The sequence below is a fragment of the Talpa occidentalis genome, unplaced genomic scaffold (genome assembly GCF_014898055.3).
Source record: "Talpa occidentalis isolate TD23 unplaced genomic scaffold, MPIMG_talOcc4v2.1 talOcc4.2, whole genome shotgun sequence".
Taxonomy (NCBI): domain Eukaryota; kingdom Metazoa; phylum Chordata; class Mammalia; order Eulipotyphla; family Talpidae; genus Talpa; species Talpa occidentalis.
In genome coordinates this window covers 142397879-142417100 of record NW_023602073.1, presented here as the reverse complement: position 1 = coordinate 142417100, position 19222 = coordinate 142397879, and the positions used below count along the sequence as shown (strand labels likewise).

General features: G+C 50.1%; 1 protein-coding gene across 1 annotated transcript in view; it reads right to left on the bottom strand.

The window, feature by feature from the left end:
- The window catches only part of EZR (ezrin), a 44578-nt gene that overhangs the window by 11584 nt on the left and 13772 nt on the right, over positions 1-19222 (bottom strand). The window contains exons 2-6 of the mRNA XM_037520572.1: positions 9306-9389; positions 5027-5122; positions 3901-4175; positions 3238-3321; positions 2190-2336 (exon numbers count right to left, since the gene is read on the bottom strand). Coding sequence (XP_037376469.1) covers positions 2190-2336; positions 3238-3321; positions 3901-4175; positions 5027-5122; positions 9306-9389 — 686 coding nt within the window. The remainder of the gene's footprint in view (positions 1-2189; positions 2337-3237; positions 3322-3900; positions 4176-5026; positions 5123-9305; positions 9390-19222) is intronic.

Genomic DNA, 19222 nt, shown 5'->3' with positions numbered 1-19222 from the left:
CCCCCGCCCCCCAGCACCGAGCCAGTCTCCCGCCCATCCTGGCACCCAACATTTGTTGGGTCATTTGTTGCTGTCAACATTTGTTTCAAAGGGGAAAAAAAATCTACTGATTCATTGTCTGGATTAATGTTTCATAGGGGCGGGGGTGTGAGGGGCAAAGGCGAGGCTGGCCCTGGGGCCATCACTTTTTCTGGGGCGAAGACACCTTTGAGTGAACTGCCAGTTTCACCACTAAAGTGGGGTATGAGGGCCTCCCTGGTGGCGCAGTGGGTTGAGTGCTACACTGTGAAGCTGTCCACAGCCTCTGCAGCGCTGGTTCCATCCCAGCCGGCCAGCGAGAATCCCACATGGCGAGACAGACCTCTCCTGTCTCCCCCGCTGCTCCCCTCAGCAGTCTATTTGGTCAATCTGCCTGTTCTGCTCCCTACTCTGTCTCTGGTGAATCCTCTTACTCTCCCACACATCTGGCCTGTACAAATAAATAAAAATAAAAAAAATAAAGTGGGGTGTGAGGAAGGAGAGCAGGAAGAGGACTGAATGAGCAGGTCGCTGGAAATTTTACTTGGAAAAATGTACATTTATGTGGGTTGGGGGTAGTTACCAGCTGACATGAGCAAGTTCTTGCCTATGGCTGCTTTCTGCAGCTTGTAAAACCTGTTTGGACAGCCCTGAACGTGGCTGCTACAGGATCTGGTCGTTCAAGAAATGAGGTCAAAGACAGAGGTTATTTCCCACGTGAATCCCACGGGCCCTGCTGCCCAGTTAACCAGCCCCAGACTCCCACTCAGGGCCTCCAGGAGCCCCTTGCTTCCCAGAATGCTCGTGTTCCTCTACAGCCTGGTTGGCACCCCCAGGGAGAGCTACCTAGAGGCTCTGGGGAAAGCCAGGGATTCTCTGGTGAGCACAGCCTGAGTCACGCCCAATGGCACCCTTCCTCCCGGGGAGAGTGAGGCCCTTGGATGCAGGCCTCCTGCCCGCCCACTCAGTGAAGGTCCTGGCACTGCCTGGCCCAGACCCCACCCAGCCCCAGTGACATCCACCTGTGTGTGCAGTGGCAAGGGCACACCTGGTGGGACTTCACAGAGGCTGTAGGGCTGTCATTTGTCAAAAGCAGTGCCATTTGATCACAAATGCCGGGGGTTGGGGAACAACCCCAACCTCGTGTTGTGGGGGAGCTGACAACACGAACACCTGAGACCAGCGAGACGGGTGCGGCGTGCAAATATGCAGGAGCCACTATGTGCAGGAACAGCCCGCGCTGGGAGGGGCCAGGACGCCCAGCTCTGCCCTAGTTCCAAGGCCTGTGCACACTCAAGCCACAATGCTGGGCCCACTGCCCACGCTCACGATGCAAGAACCAGGTTGACAGGCTGGGCTTTGCCTACAGCCCCGGGGAGCCTACTGACAGAGGCACTGTTCCTCTCAGTCAGTGCCTGAAGCCTGAGAGGCACCATTGGGGTGTGTTTGGGGGAGCCCTTCAGAGCAGAGGCCAGTGGCGAACATGAGCCTTCTTTTCCCAGAAGAGTTTCCTCCTACTGTCTCTTAGAGTGAGGTAGCTACTAACTAGAAAAATCAAGAATATTGGCTTATTCTCCAGGAACCATCATGGAAAACGTGCCCATAGTGACTCAGAATGACGTTTTCCATGTATCTGGTGCGGTGGCAGCAAAGGGCATAAATGCAGTGTCTGTAGCCACAGGGATGGGCCAGGGAAGCCAATGGGAGGCCTGGCCTACTCCACGCCGCCCCGCACTAGCAGGTCCTACGCAACAATGGATCCAGAGCGAGCAAAAGTGTACAGAAAGGACATTGTTTATAGAATCTGAGGTCTCTGATAGTATGAAAAATATTTTTGGTTGGATCAACACAAATCTCAAGCCACGAGGATGGCTGGAACCACGCGGCTGGTGCCTCCGGCCGCCCCTTTGTATGCGCCCAGAGTCAAGTCAAGACCTTGGGGCGCCCCTGCTGGGCCCTGGCTATGCGTGCTGGGAATGTGGGATGGTGACAGGTGAGGAATAGTGCAGGCCTCTGCTGGCCGCTGGCATGAGAAGGCATCAAGAGTCTCCCCTGGGCCAGTTACATTGCTAGATGAAATGTCAACCGCAACCCACATTCTTGCCCTGAACTCCATTCTTTCCAGGCCCACCACCCCAGCAGATGGAGGCAATTTGTGAAGTTCCACTCACTTGTCATCTTTTTCATAAATATTCAGTCCGAGGGCATCAACTCCAAGCCAAAGGTCTGTTCCTTTCTTATTTTTTATCTCAAAGTAGTTGATTCCATACATTTCCAGGTCCTGGGCAATCTTCAGATACTCCAGCATGGCACTGTCTCTAGTGGGGACGAACATGAGCAGAAGCATTAGTGTGAGCTCCGCCCTGAAAGGGAAACCACTGCCAGGGTCTCCCTGCGGCAGATCTCGCTGGAGGGGCTCCCGCTGCCTGCTCTAGTCCGTCCCTCTGCTGGCCACGTGCACCCCGACCCCGAGTGGGGCTCCAGATCCCCACACATTCTGAGGGAACTGGCTGGGACCGGCTGCTCTGGAGGCAGCTTCCTCAGTCCAGTGCTGGGCACGGGCCTTCTCTACCTCTTGCCCAGAGGCATTGGGGCTGCGCTGCTCCTCACTGGCAGCCATCACTTGGGTTAGTTATTTTCCTCCATAAAAGACACTTGGGTCAGGCAGGAAATGCTAAGCACATGATGTCTCTGAGCTCCAAACTGCCCATGACCAGAGGTGAGGACCGTGCAGATGCCGCCCTGCCTGGGAGGAGGGCCCAGGATGGCGGAGCTCTAGCCCTAGCCGACAGGCTGCAGGTCACGCCACATTGCTCCTTTACTTCCTGGTCTCGCTCTTTCCTAGCAAGTGTTCTCACTCAGGGTCCGTGATTCCCACTTACGCATGCAGTGAAGGCAACCACACGGCCACCATGAGCAGTAAGCACCCCTGCGCTGGACAGAAGGACCGACTTGCTAGTGCATGTGCAGAGAGCCCTCACTAGACTAAAGGGGAGCTGCAGACCTTCTTCTAGAACAAGGAAGGGAGAAGCTTCCAAGCATGAAAGCTTATGCTAAAGTGCCTCCCACCTCAAGCAGGAAAACCTGGTATTGCTGGGGGACCCCCACAGCACTCAGCACCCAGCCACTCCCGCTCTGCCTGCACTGGGCCTGGAGCCTGGTCCCCGGAGGCCCTGACTGGAGCCCTGGGCAGACGGCAGGCATCTGGCAGCCACTCACTTGAGCATCCCGCGGTGCTCGGCGTGCCACACCTGGATACGGTCCTCCCACTGGTCTCTGGTGAGCTTGTGCTGGTCCATGACCCTGGGGAGATAAGAGGAGACCCCATGGGGCGTGAGACAGATTATGGGCACCTCCTCAAGCAAAGCTTGACTTCTCTTTCAATAACACACAAAAAGCGCCTGTTTCTAAGTCTGAGGTTGGCCTTTCTGCTGATGACAAACAACGGCCCGGGAGATTCAGAACCCAGAACAAGACACCCCATCCTCCCGGGAAAACTGTATTCTTTAAAAGGCGTTTTATTTTAAGAGGCCTCTTCTTCCCAAGGGGTCGTTCATGTGACCATCAGCAGATAGAGACTGAACAGGGCCTGCTGACCACACAGCAGAGAAGCCGAGTCACTGGCCTCAGAAGCTGCACCCAGCTGTGGGCCCCCATGTGGCAAGCCAAGCATTCCTCAGTCCCTGCCATGCTTCTTTATCAGAGCCTGTGGGGGGGATCATTGGGCCCCAGGGACACGACTGGCTGGTCAGTGTGAGGGGGCAGCGTGGGGCTGCACTCAGGCCAGAAAACTGCCCTTGAAGAGTCCTTAGCTCTGGGCCTCCTCACACATATCAGGCCTCTCTGGGCCGCCGTGGCCCAGGCCTGCCACCCCCTGCTCACCTCTGGGGGATCAGCCGCTCAGAGTTGAGGTATCCCGACTTGTGTATCTCTTTGTTATAGTCTCCAAACTTGGCCTGCACGGCGTACGAGCCCAGGAGCACGGCCGTCTCAGGTGGGCAGTAAATCTCATCGCTGAGAATTCCCTCCTTGACTTGCAGGAAGAACAGCTTCTGGGTGATATCCTGGATGAGCTCCTCAGGCACATCCTCAGGGTAGAACTTGGCCCGGAACTTGAACTGGAGAGGGTTCTCTTTCCTGACCTCCTGGGCGGACACCTGGACAACGACCAAAGCCCCACACAGTTGGCAAGAGCAAGACCCGCCTGCCCAGACACGGGCTGGTCACACTCACTCAAAGGGGCCCTTGGGCAGTTTTCAGGAGTTGGTGTTTCTTCTGAAAGCTGCCTCCTTAGCATATAAGACCCAGAAAAGGCAGACTTAAAGTCCTGCTATTGGACCACCACAGAGCTGGAAACCTCACATGACCCCTTATTGACCTGGGAGCTCTCCAGTCCCCGGAGCTCCCGGGACCAAGTGTGCCATCCCACAAAACTTGAATTTAGAAGCAACCTGGCCTCACGGCCAGTGAGGGGGCACCTGTGTCCAGCCCACGCTGGGCCACAGGACTCTCGCCTTCACGCTCCAGCTGCCCTCCTGACTTATCACGGGAACACAGGAGGGCAGCAGGTCCTGGGGAGGGGCTAGTTTTCAAGTTGGGGAAAACACATGTAGTTTTTTGCTCTTCTTTGTTATTATTCATAGGCTCATCGAGCCTTTAGAGTTGGAAGATAACCCAGCAACGTTCAAACAAAGCAGTAGCAGGTTCTTACAAAACAGCCATGATTCATGGCTTAGCAGATTAGCAATCTCGTCAGAGAAACAACCTGAAGCAATTGACAGCTCAGCCCAGGCCCGCCGTGCGCAGGTGAGAGGGCAGAGAGGAGATGCGGGATCGAATTTCCAACCAACATCCCCTTTACTGGAAACCTGCGACCCTTTTGTCTATGAAAACTTTTGCACAAACGAAAAAGAACAAAAAAACAAAAGACAGAGTAAGGTGTTCCTGTTTCCATGTCAACGGGGCAGAACAACACCCAATTACCCTGTGGAGAGTCACCTCTGCTTACCTTTTTATCAAGTTTCAGCCAGGTAGGAAACCCTTTATTATCCACATACTGGAGACCGAAGTACCACACTTCCCGAAGGCCGATGGTCTTCACCACCTGTGGGAGGGGCACACTGTGAGAACTCAGGGGCGGCGGTGGCAGCACCCACCCGCTGCCGCTCCCACACGCAGCTCATGGACTTGTCACCACAGGAGGCCCTTCCACCCAAGCCATGGAGTGAGTTAACCTTTCACATCAACTTGAGCAATCTCAGGCTTAAGCCTTAAGCCTTAAAAACTCACATTCCTCCTGTGCTGTGCCGAGGACAAGCTGGGTGAGGGTGAGCACCCAGCACGTCGGGCACGGCCCGAAGCCTGCCGTGACCACGTGCCACAGGTGAGCGCGTCACCTGCCAGGTGTGCCCAGGGGACAATAGGCTCAAGGTTCCCAGCATGCAGCAAAGGAGGATGTGGGCCCCTGGCTGCCCTCAGCCTCTGGGCCACTTGGCCCGGGCATTGCGACTTCACTGGCCTCAGGGGAAGGCAGTCTTGGGAAGGGAGGACTCGGAAGGCCGCAGACTTCCGGTAGCAGCTTTGGGGTGCTCAGGAGGGGACTTCAACCCTCGGTCATCAGGAGGATTTGACACGTTAAAATTCTTCACAGTCCCAGGAAACCAGTCTCCCGCGGCCCCTCCCTCGCAGAAGAGCCCAGGCGGGTCGTTCTTGTGTCCTGGCAGCAGGAAGGCAGCTTGCAGGGCTGGCTGAGCATCACCCAAACCAAGTCCCAGGCCTCATGTACCTTTTAATACTTTAAAAAAAGAGGTTCCCATTCTATACACAGACAGCTTCTGCTGTATTCGAATAAACAGACAAAACAGACTGAAACGACCAATTGGGTATCTGGGGCACTTGCTTAAAATCAACCTGAAATCCCAGGTGGCTCCGCTCTGCGCTGCCTCCTCCTCGGCTGCAGACCAGGCCTGGTGTCGCAAGAGTCTGCTTGTCACCATCAAGACCTGTCACCCTCCCTGCTCACCCAGAAACGGGGTAAGTGCTACAAACTTGCCTGAGGACCACCAACCTCTCACCACAGCAAGTACTCTGGCTGACACAGGCCCAGGGCTGCAGGCAGAGCTACCCGGGCCTGAGGGCCCTACCAGCCACATCCAACCAAAGCCACTGCTCCTGCTGTAGGCTGCTCTTTCAGAAAACTGCAGATTTTTACCTTAAGTCCAGCCCCATCCAATGCAGTAGTACATATTTTTATCCTATTTGGGTGAGGTGGAGCAGTGCATGATCTTAAAATAATGGCACGGAGAGAGCCAGGGACATTTCCACTTAGCCTAAGGCTCACACATATGCCTGCACAGATGCAGACGCACCTATGGGCACCTATGCACGCATGGCGCACATGCACACACACGCACACGCAGGGCAGGCGCGCCGCGCTGCCCTGGTGCCCAAGTGCATACAGCAGGAAGGCATGCATGCATGCAGCTCATGGGCTAAAGCGGGGATGGCCTAGCACGTGGGGGTGTTCACCTGCTGGGCAACCACCTTCAGGGATGAGAGATGGTCAAGAAGTGGGACAGTCACCTATTGCTTCTAAATTTGCTGAAATTCCACTTCCCAGTTTCCCAGTCAGCACCTAGTCCTATTTCTAGGTTTGGTGCAAGAGTGCAGTCCACTGTCTCCCCGGGGGTCCTCCTGGGGAAGCCGGCTGCTGTTCACAGGGCCGGCACACTTGCCCTCTGTCCCAAAGCCCGCCTGCCGAGAGAGGAATTCCCTCATCAGAGTAGATCCTGCCCCCTCTAAAGCTGGGAGCTGTACCCTGGAAGTCATCACGGTTTTCCGGGTGATGTACTGTTCCCATTAAAATGCTCTGCACTGCCTCAGGTCTCAAGAAGTCCTGGTCTGTGCTGCCCACCTCAAGGGCAGACACCTGAAAACTCGCCTTCCGCCCTGCCCTTAACACTAGTGGGAGAAGGAACAGGAGGGGGAGGCTGTTTGTTACAACACCTAAGGTTCAGTCCATTGGTTTTCCCCAATCCCATTGAGAGGAGTCCCTTAAAACATGGAAAGGATTCTTTATTTAATCACAATGAACACCCTTTAGTGAGGCTGGCCTATTGGAGCTGAATACCTCATATGTTTCGTTAAGAGACATTAGAAAGGACAATGGAATATCAAACTTAAGGATAGAGCTAAAGGATATTTTAAAACAGCACTAGGGTTACAGCACCCCCACTCCCCTGTGTACCTCCTCCACACCCAGGGAGGTCTTCACATGAAGCAGGGACAGGACAGGCTGTGGGCCTGGTGGCCAAAACTGGTTTGCAGACTGATTTTGCAGCCTGAATACTAAGAATGGGTTTTATATTTATATTTTAAATGGCTGGGAAAAATAAAATTATGTAAAAATTTCAGTGTTCATAAATAAAGTTTTATTGGCACATGGTCAGGCTCACGGTTTGTGTGTTTATAGCTGCTCTCATGATGTGCAGCGGAGTGGAGGAGTTATGGCAGAGACCAGGCAGCCCGCCAGCCCAGACTGTTCACCACCTAAGCCTTTACAGACAAAATGTGCTGACCTCTGAAATAAAGCTTGACAAACAAGACCAAATAAAATAAGAACAAGAAAATAGTTTTCAATCTCTTTGGGAAAATGATTGAGCAATTTGAGATTATATTTGGCTAGGAAAATAGTTAATAAATTAACAAAATTACGAACAGCTGAGCCTCCCTGGTGGTTAAGTCTCAGCACTATGAAGCTACCCAGAGCCACTGCAGCATGAGTTCAATCCCTGGCCAGTGAGCTGACCCACAGGGTGCAGCAGACCTCTCTTGTCTTGCCCGCTGCTCCCCTCAGCAGTATATTTCAGTAAATCTATCTGTTCTGTCATCCACTCTGTCTCTGGTGAATCCTCTTACCCCCTGTACCTGTGGCCTGCACCCCAGTTCTTTTACGCATAAATAAATCTTTTTAAAATATGGGGTTGGCAAATATTTAATAAATATGAAAGGATATTTCCAATAGTTAATACATCTTCTGATTTTGAAGGTGGTTGAATTATTTTCTCTAAATCCTCATTTCTTTTCTTCTCAAGCATAATCATCCAGAAATGAGAAATTGCTCTGGCAGAGGTGACTAAGGACCTACCCACCTATCTAGTGAGCTGTGCTGACTAGGGAGGCAGGTGAGAGGCCGGAGTGGGAGGGTCTTCCCGACACAGATATAAGGGACACAGGCAGTAGCCCCTAAGTGACCAGCACTGCCCGGGACTTTCCTCGCCTGCAGCTGAGCCTGGTCCAGTACCTGCCAGGTTTCAAACTGGTTTATACAACAGACAAGAGCACTTTTCTTGCTCCTACTAGGCATTATGTAAATGTCTGTTACTGAGCTTTATAATGCTATGAAATAGTACAGAACTTTGACCTTTTCTCCTTGATGACCTCAAGGGTGATAGATGGTTTGTAGCCCCCAAAGCCTCAACAAGATAGGACATGAGGCAGCAGAGATGCCCCCAACTTCCAGGAGGTATCAGCAGCCAAGGAAAATTAGACTCAGCCCCAGCATGCTCACCCCTGGGCACACCTCCAGGAAAGTCTGGGGTCTTGGTCTCCCTGAGCTGTCTTCCTGCCCCCACTGCCTCCAGGCAGCCCTTCCATTCTGATCCAAGTTGATAAGCAGACCCTTCCCACAGAACTCTGCATATGACGGCATCAAGTCTGTCTTCATCAAGCTCCATACACCCAACAAAGATGTATGGAAATAAAAAAAAATGTTAAGCCTATTTACTTCCACTAAGTTTCCTTTACTGTATGTTTATCGGGTGGAAAATGCATTGGGCGCCGACGGGGAGCGGGGGCTGTGATGAGGTGGGCCACAGAAAGAGGCAAATGGCTGACTGGTTGGAGAAAGAGCCAGGGAGCCACTGGCAGAGGCACTTGCCTGGCTCGGCTCAAGCCTGGGGCAGCATCCGGCCACACAGCTGTCCAGTTGCCAAGCCGCCCACAAGAACCAGCCGGGGACCATGGAGATGGGGGAGCAGCAGCCCAGCCTCTGGATGCAGCCCCCTGCTGCTGAGGATGCTGCAGGCCCTGATGTCCTCTCCCGGGCTGTGAGCAGGGATGCCTGGACACGTTCACAGGGGTGCGGTGCCCCCGCAAGTGGGGAAAACAGTGTGATCCGCGGAAAGGCCAGCAGCAAGCCAGGAGCAGGCTTAGCAAACCAAGTATTTTAGATGTTGCAAAAATGTTTTCCTAAATGAGAATCTTCCCTCGTAAATTCGGAGACCAACCTGATCGAAAAGCTGCTTTCCCGTCGTATTCGGCTGGATGGCGAACTCCAGCTCCGCATCCATGGTGGTGACTCGGACATTGATCTAGAAAACAGGGAAACAATCACGCTTAGCTGAATTTCTTCCTCTTCATAATCTCCTTAGCCATCCACGTAAATGCAAGGCGACTTAGCAAGATGGCAGGGGTGTGCTCCCCTGGGACCCATTCTTATGCTAGCTGCCACACACATGCACATGTGTGCACATGTGCACACGCGTGCAGATGCATAGGCTTTGAGAAAGCCGGTGAGTCTCAGGTTGTGCAGCCTGGATTCCAAGGTGTGCCCTCTGCCCTAACAGAGCACACTCACTTAGGTCTAAGCTGCATTTCTAGGAAATACTGACACCCACGGACGAAGTTCCATACACGACCTCTTGACCCTCACAATGGTGGGTGGGGTGGGCGCCTCCTCAGAATTCAGACTGAGGCAGCAGTTGAAAGGAAGCCAAGACTCTATACCCCAAATGTTCACAGCACCCCATGGAAACCATCTAACAGGGAGGAGAGAAATGTTACGTGACTAAGGCTCAGGGTACGTAAAGCATTAGAAATAGTTGTTATGAAGACAGTAGAAACTTAACAAAATTGCTTCCAAAATTGAAACCATGACAAGCCAAATGGCACACAGCCTATCAGTGTGACACGTGGTCTACCTGGACGAAAGGTGAGAGTGAAATGCAAAGGTGGAAGCATTACCAGGAGGGGGAGAGGTGGTGGCGACAGGAGGGCCTGAACATGGTGCCATTTAATAGTTTGCTTAAAAAACGCATTCCAAGGAGTTTTCAAATTTATCACTTGAACAAAGCCCAGATTTCCTAGTATATGAAGAACACACAAATCTGGCTAGTTTGTCACTGTCCTGGAGGAAAATCACCCAGACCATCCTGCGTCATGCTGAGACATGCTCGGGCTTCCCATTTTTCAAGTGAGATAAAGATGCAGACAGCTGGGGTGATGCGATCCTCAGTCCTTCCCAACACAGCCCTAATGCCATGGGGCACAGGGGGAACTGGTGAAGGCTCAGCTGACAGTGTCGGCGCCTCCGGGACAGTCACTGTCAGCTCCCTGTGAGTCCTCTCTTCGGGAACAGGAGTCATCCCCCCCCACAAGTCATTTCCCCCCTGACACTCGAGGCCGTGGTGACTAAGATACTTTATATCCGTGCAGTCTCTCTGGACGCTCTGGCTGATTACTGGGAGGATGAAATGAGTCTTCTTTTCCAGATTAAAAAAAAACCTTCCCCTCCAACCTCAAGCCCACAAATGAAAGAAGCGGCATTGACTCAGAACAATAAGGCATATTTTAAGCTCTTCAATTGCATGAAAATATAAAAAACTAAGTTTCTTTTCCTGATGACAATAATTTTTCTTGGATGTCAAAATGACTCTTGAGAAACATAAAATAAAACAATTACGTTTCTCAGTTATGGATCCAAGAGCAGAGACTAGAAACGGGAAAAGTAGACATAAAACCAAATATTCCAGCAATGAGCACAGCTCCAAGTGCTGCTCACAAGCCCCCAGTGACAAAGTGAAGTTGGGGGCGGGGGGTAAATGTAGGCCCTTCATGGGCTTTTTCCCTCTAGTGTTTACTGACTCAGAAACGGAACCACCAAGTAACCTGTTGTACCCAAGGCCACTGAAGGCCATCACCCTGTTTTAGACAAGTATAAACTATCAGAATCTGTGCACAGGAGATTTTGGACACTAAATTCTGGTCTTGAGCACTTCCAAATTTGAGGACAGTGAGAAATGTCACTTCCTGAAACCAAAGCTAATAATCAACATAGAAAGGATGTCGTTTAACCGTTTTTTCAAGTGATCAGTAGGAATCTAGAAGAACTATTTCAAAGGTTCTGAAGCAGGTTCACATTTGACTCAAAGTTCACTCTTGGAAAGTGACTATTTTCATAAGGCTGGAGGGAGGGAAGTGACTGTGTGCAAAGTGAACTCAACCAGCAGAGACACTGGGCGTGTCTGTGTGACCTGCAGCCACACCCCAGGCAGGACCTTCTCCAGCATCAGCTATTCCAGCTAAGCCCTCTGGCCAGTTTGGGGGTTGGGGGGTTGGCCTTTCCACAGACCTCTTCCCAGATGCTCCAAATCCCCAGCGGCCATGAACCTCAACCCAGGTGGTGTGCCCAAGGCCAGGATCGAGCTGGCCCCAGGAACTCCAGCCACGGGAGCGGCAGGCACTGCCTCCATTGCTCATACTACTGCCCTGAGTTCTGATCTAGGGATGCATCAGAATTTTCCCCATTCTCAAAGCCCTCCATAAATTATAAAATTAATGTTAATGAATACGTGTACATTCATGGAGAATGCATGGGATACCATCTTCATACAGAGGCTGAGAAGGGAGCGCGCGTGAAATGGAATCACATGATCCAGCGGTGTGTTAGTGCCAAGGCCAGGCATGCGCCTCAGTGGGTGTTTGTGTCGCCTACTTGTCATCACCACCAGCGTTCCTCACTGGGGGGACAATGGATTCCAGGCAGCACAGGGTTCACTGTGCAAGGCAGTCCCAGCACTGGGGGACACTCAGCATCCCAAGGCCCCTTACTGAAGTGTCCCCAGCACTGAGCTGTCTAAAAAGACCTCCCCACCCCACCCCCATGTTTCCAAACACTTCCTAGGAGGGAGGGGTCTCCTACCCAGATCAAGATCAAGGTGCACAGCCAGGGAGGGCCTTCATCAATAGTATATTCAACAGTTTCAAGAAGGCTAACTAGATTATTTTCAACTTCATGGATCTTCAATAATGTGCTGAATTAGTACAAACTTTTATCATTTTCCAGTGACACATTTACTGGGGGGACAAGTTCATTTACACACATGTTCTGATCTACTTATCTAGGGGCTTTGAGACCACTTATAGCAACTAAGGAAACATCTAAATCCAAGGTTCTTTCCATGATCTTTGATTTCTATCGTGAGCAATTGATTTTAGTGGATTGGATGCATGAGGCTGGAACCCTGAACTCATATTTGCAAGTGCCACAGAAATAAAATGGACTGTGTGGTTATGCCTAAAAAGCGTGATGCTGGCCCCACAAAAATACAGAGGTTCCCAGAGCAAACACACCACTACGCCACGCGCGACGACACAGCCTGGAGTTCTTATTGTCCTGGTGAGTCCCCCAGATCACACACTTTCATTAAAGGCAGCCGAGCCTCACAGGGTGGTTGTGGGTGGAGAAGGAACCTGCAACTAGTCCTTACAGTCTACCCCACAGGGCAGTGACCTGTCTCGGGCTTGCTAAAGCATCAAGCCCTTTAACATCAGCTTAGTGGTGGTGGTGGTGGTGGTGGGAGGTGGTGTTGACTAACCCCTGCCCCAATCCCATCCACAAACACACAGAACCATGTGGATGATAATCAGCACGGATGATAACCAGCGTGGGTGATAACCAGTATTCCACGATTCTCCTCCCAACACTAATCCAGTGGAAGCTAATGCCAAATGTTAGAACAGTTAAGGAACCAGATGATTTATAATGGGTATTTGCAAATAAGTTTACATGTGAGAGTTAAGCAGCACTCCATAGACTAAAAATAATAAAGTCTCGGGGCCTCCCCTGGTGGCACAGGAAGTTGAGCGCAGTGCTGTGAAGCTGTCCACAGCCTTTGCAGAGCCGATTCAATCCCGGCCGGCCGGCGAGAATCCCACATGGCGCAGCAGACCTCTCCTGCTGCGCCTATTGCTCCCCTCAGCAGCGTATTTCGTCAGTCTGCCTGTTCTGTTCCCCACTGTCTCTGGTGAATCCTCTCACCCTCCCACACATCTGGTCTGTACCCCGGTTCTTGTATAATTAAATAATAAATAAATCTTTAAAAAAAAATGAAGTCCCCCAACAGCTGCATACTCTCAGAATTTTAGAATAAGGTGACTTATTTTTGATGCACATTGGGAAATCTCAGATGAAGATGCTTGAACCCTCAAGATGGGGTTCTAATGAGTGTAAGTATATTTGTCACACTGACTACAGTTAGCAGGAAAGTCTTTTCTCTTTTGGGCCCCTGGTAATAGTCTGCAAGAGCATGGGCTATGATTTCATGTCAGGGGAGGGGTAAGTATCTATTACTTGAGTGTCAGTATATACAAGAGACAACAGCCTAAAAACAAAAATAGGAATGAGTTTAGTTTTATTTCTAAAAAGAAAGAAAGAAAAGGAACCTGGCCAGTAAAACTTAGATTTATGCAAAACTCATGTGTATTTCTATTCGCCGGGGTCGACTGCAGTTGAGAGGTTATTTCTTTGCACCAGCCACCCGACTATTTGCCACCCCTATTTATTAACAGCAGGACTTAACATTTACCCCTACCTTTGCCTTACTTGATAAAATTAATGAAAATTTAACTATGATACTGTCTCTACCCTCCTGCTTAATAATCAGCTCTTTAAAAAAAAAATTCCGCTGTTCTCATTATGGGTGAGCTCAGCTCAAAGGTACCACAGGACACAGAGATTAACTATCTTGACTTTATCTTCTGCTGTTTCAGCAGGCCCAGCCAGCAGGCAAGCAGCCTCTGTATGCTGGGGCTCACTCCCTCTACGAACACAGTCAGATACCTCTGGGGGTACCGGGCACCATGAAGGGTCCCAATGGACACAGAGGAAAGTCAGAACTCCCTGCCCTTGACAAATAGAACTGGACCTCAAACAGCCACCACACACACACTGTGGTCCTCCCCAAAGTGGGCTAACTACGGAATACCCAGAGCTTCTGAGTCTCAGCCTAAGAATCTCTGTCATTTTAAAGGCCACTCGAGTAATTTGGAGACAGGATGAATTCGGGGGTCACTGCAAGGGGACAAAAGGCAGGATGCCTGGGGTGGAGGCATCTTGTCATCCTCAAGCAGATGACAGCCTCCCCCTGAGCATCAGACCCCTCGTCTACAAGTAGAGGTCTTGGATGAGGCTATTCCTAGGCCTACGGTTCAGAGGGGCAAGGTGAGATGCGATTACAAAGCTATAGATGAGGAGACCTGGGAGGCAAACCCTTCCTGGAGAATGTGGCAGATGAGGTGGGAAGAGGCATGAGAAAAATAACAAATTGTTAAAAGCATTACAAGCTGGCCAGGAAATTGTCTAGATGACAAAGAAAAAGTCGTGATTTCTAGGGGAGAGACTAACTCTTCAGTTGTCTTATTTCTCCAATGCAATGGACATCTCCAATGCAATGGACATCTCCAGTGCAATGGACATCTCTCTTTCCAGTAAGAAAGAAAATCACAGGCATGCGATCCCAATCTGTTTTTTTAAAAAATAAACTCACTAACAATTCACCCCACTAAAACAAAATAAACCCAATGTCCACTCCCCTTTCCCTGACAGCCAAGGAGTTGTGAACACACAGCCTGACCTCGCTGGCCCAGGCACCTCGGCTGTGCCTCAGGGGCCCCACGAGCTGAAGAGACCCACCTGCCTCATCGTCTGTGACATGAGGCATCTAGAAACGATTTTGCCTGTAAGGGGTCTCCCAACGCTAACATTCTACAGTTAAAAATTATCTGCATGGTTTCTGATTCCTGCCAACAAGGGCTGCATAGTTATCTGCAAAATCAGCTGACCTTGAGAGGGACAGAGGGCATGGGGTCAGGGTGTTGAGGGCACCTATGTTAAAGTTCTCAGCTGTGCTTTTTCCTCCCTGCCACTCTTCTCCCTCCCTCCCTCCCTCCCTCCCTCCTCCCTTCCTTCCTTCCAAAGGAGGTTGAGTGTCTGCTGTGGTCATGCAAATTGTCGGATCCCAGACAAGGGCCTCAGTCTGGGTTCCAGATTATTCTGCCCACTGAGGTTTTCTCCATGGAATATGTCAAAGGACCAGTATTCTTTAGAATGCACTTCAGAAAACATGTCTTTGTCTTCTTCTTCGCAGCTGAATTCTCATCAAAATTGCATTCACAATCACAATGCCTTCGGAGGCTGAGCGCTGTAAGGTATTTTACTTCTAACCCAGTGTGGGTGCTGGGTTTTTGGCTGTCAAATTATATCTTAGGTTGTTTCCCTCATTTGGGTAAATAAATTTACTTGCACAATTTTTCCTTTGGGAAGGAAATACTTCACACATGTCTTGCCTACAGTCCTCTGCTCTACCAGCTGAGCTACTGAAGGTCGTGTTGGGAAGGAAACACTACAGTATTTAAAAAAACGTGAAGATGGTAGGATTACTTCTTCGACCACACTTTTATAGAATTAAGTCAAACTGTATTGAAGGCCGAGACTGGAGGGGAAAGTTCAAGACCAATTCCTCCACCCTTCTATACACAAGCAACCTCCCACACCCCAGAGGATGCAGCCAGATCCACTTTAGTGGCCACAGGACCGCAGGGGGGAGGTGTGCAATGATTTAGAACAAAAAGGGAAATTCAAATGACAGTGTCTGAATGTTTAGATCCGCAGTGGATTCGGTATGAACAGACTAATCCCCTTATTATCGCGTCTGCGTTTACTCAGAAATTGAGTCTGAAGAGAGCTACAGCGGCCCCGCCAATGTTACACTGACCTTTCCTAATCACTTCAAATGTCAGTGCAGTTTGCCACATTCCACCCTCTGCCAAAGGTGCCACTTCAGCAACTTCTAACAGCTTTCAAATATTTGGATAAGTCCTTTTAAATACTCAAACACTCTGATAGGAAGTAGATGGAGTGAACTTTCACAAATGGGGGAAGAAAAGAGGGAAATTCTTACAACCAATAATAAATGAATTAGAAAAGTTTTTTTTTTTTTAATTTATGCATACAAGAGCTGGGGTACAGGCCAGAGGTGTTGGGGGTGAGACGATTCACCAGAGACAGAGTGGGGAACAGAACCGGCAGACTGACTGAAGCACACTGCTGAGAGGAGCAGCGGGCGAGTCAGGAGAGGTCTGCTGCGCCATGTGGGTAGCTCCCTGGCCGGCCGGGGGATCAAACTCATGCTGCAGTGACTGCAGACAGCGTCCCAACCCCTTGCGCCACCAGGGAGGCCCAGAAAAGTTTTTTGGATGTTATTTTGGTTCACATAATTGAGTAATCAGAGGGACAATACTGTACTTTAATCTTCATGTTGAATCATGACACACTTTAAAAATAGCTTTGTTGAAACACAATTCACATTTCACAAAATCCACCCATTTACAATGTGCAATTCAGTGGCTCTTAGTATATTCAGAGTTATGCAGCCGACACTACTAATTTTAGAACATTACATCACCCCGAAAAGCAGCCCCATGCCCATCAGCAGAACTTTCCCACTGCTCCTTCCTCATGGCCGGGCAAACAGGAACCTATTTTCTGTCTCCACAGACTTCCTTGTTCTGGACATTTTGAATAAACAGCAATCACGCAGCATGTGTTTCTGGTGCCTGGCTTCTTTCACCGAGCACATGTTTTCCAGATTCATCCATGTTGTAGCATGTGTCGGTGCTCCACTGCCCTTTCATTGACAAATAACCTGGCACTCTCGGCTGGCTCCCGCTGTCTGCCCATTCATCAGCTGAGGCCTATGCGGTCACTCTCACTTTCCACCAGCCTGAGTTGCTGCATAGAGCAAGCAGTTGGAAATACTGTCATTTGAACCAGTGGATCCCTGGTCAGTGGGTATTCAAATCAACATGAATGAAAACTAAATCTGAAGGGGAACAAAGGTGAAAGAAAATGAACTTGAAAACTAAAATTGGATTTAACTGTTTAAGTTGCAAATGAAACTTTCTGTTTTCAGGACCATGGCAGCAGTGGCCACCCAAACAGACCGCTGTGCTCACACAGCCGCACTGGCTCCTGGGCATAGGCGGGAGGGGAGCTGGAGACCCTCCCTCACTGTATAAAGGAGGCCAGGGCACAGGTCAGCTGACCCCAGGAAGCAGAGGTGAGAACCCTGGCTCTTCTGTGGGGTTTTCCCTAGCCTGTCATGTTCTTTCCCTACATTTTAAGCAGGACTGAGTCTCCCTCCCACACGGAAGGGCAGTGGAGCTGAGTGCGCTGCAGCTGGCAGCAGGTAGATACAGAAAACCAAGAACATTAACAAAACACAGCCTTTGTATTTTAGACTTTCTTGGATTAACATAAAGTCCTCCAAGTCCTGTCCAGCGCTGCACAAGGAAATGTGGCAGTCCCAGACATGTTTTATGGCTTCTGGGGTCCCTTAGTGATGGTTCAGGAAATAGGCCAGGCCCACCTTACATGCTACTCCCTGGGCCTTCAATGCTCCCTCAGGCAGTGGGTCTCAAACTTGTACATGCAAGAGAATGACCTGAAGCGCTTATTGAAACAGTTTTCTGGATCTAGAGATTCTGACTCAGTAGGTTGGGAAGGGGGCCATAAACCTACAGCTCCACCAAGTACACAGGTGAGGCCACACCCAGCAGCCAGCCTTGCAGGAGAGTCGACGAGGAGCTGAGCACACACAAAACACAGCTCCTTTTGGCAAGATCCAAGTATCTATTGCTACTATGCATGGACCATTCTGTGAAAATATCTTTATAAAATTGGCATTACTAGAGTACAGTTACAGAGCTATACTCGCAGGGACAGACTCCATGAGCCAAGCCACGATGCTCTATGTCAGTTCTCTCTCTGTCCTGATTCTCCTTATCTTTGGGAAAGATAGAATCCATCCCTGTGAGCCATGTTCCAACTCAGTGACTCACATCAGCAATGACACCAGTGGTCACTTTCCAAGGACGCTGGCTGACAAAGAGCAGTTCCTGTAACATCACCGCTCACTCAGCAAACCATGACCGGCTAAGTGGAGAAATGCAGACACGTGAATTCAGCCAAGGAAGGTAAAGCTGGAAAGCCCCAAAGGCAAGTGGATGTCTTGATTTTAGCTCTTCTCCCTCCATATCACCAGACTGTTTTAGGGTGTCACAGTAATGGTTAATGAAAAGATAACTTTGTGTCTATTATACAAAATGAATTTTTGTCTTGGTTAAATGTAAAAGTTGTTCCTGGGAACAATGTTAATACAAAGGACAAAATCATATAAAAGCAGGGCCTCCCCGGTGGCGCAGCGGTTGAGCGCTGGGTTGCGAAGCTGCCCGCAGCCTCTGCAGTGCCAGTTCGATCCCTGGCCACTGGGTGAGGGTCCCACATGGAGGGCAGACCTCTCCTGCCACGCCTGCTGCTCCTCTCAGCAGTGTACTTCATCAGTTCGCCTGCTCTGCTCTCCGCTCTGACTCTGGTGAATTCTCTCGCCCTCCTGTGCTTCTGACTGTACCCAGTGCTTGTATAAATAAATAAATCTTTAACAAAAAAATTTTAAAAATCATATAAAAGCAGCTGCCACTGAAAATCCAACAACCATCATATTTCATATTATTTCAGTTTCTAACATGCATGTAAGTTAGAAGCATGCAACTTTTATCCAAGAAAGGCAGACCGTGTTGCTAAGGGAACATGTCTATCTCAAACACTGCACAGAGAGAAGACAAGTCAGAATGAAAGGTGGTCCTGAAAGCCCAACTTTTCATGAAGTGAAGTGACGTGGTAATCCAGCACGCCTGATGGTCACTCTAAGATGCTGCGACCCACAGCGGCAGACACTGTGCCCCAAGCAGGCTGGGTCCCCCACCTAGGCCCATGCTCTGAACACCAAGCTCCCTTGCTGGAACGACGCTCACAGAAGCTAGACATGACTGTATGAAAACATCTCATTAACAACACAAGTGTAAATCTGTAAACCAATGGATAGCAAGTCCCTTCTTTCAAGTTCCTCTGTTTCTTGTTTAAATGATGCCCAACTACATCATCTTATGTATCATCTTCTCTTTCAAGGTTAAAGAAGAACCTGAGCAGAAGGTGAAGAAAAAACCGGCTTGACTGTTAGACTTAGAAAAAATTTTAGGTGCCAACAAAAACTGACCATCACGCTCACACGTCTTGTCAAGTCTGCAG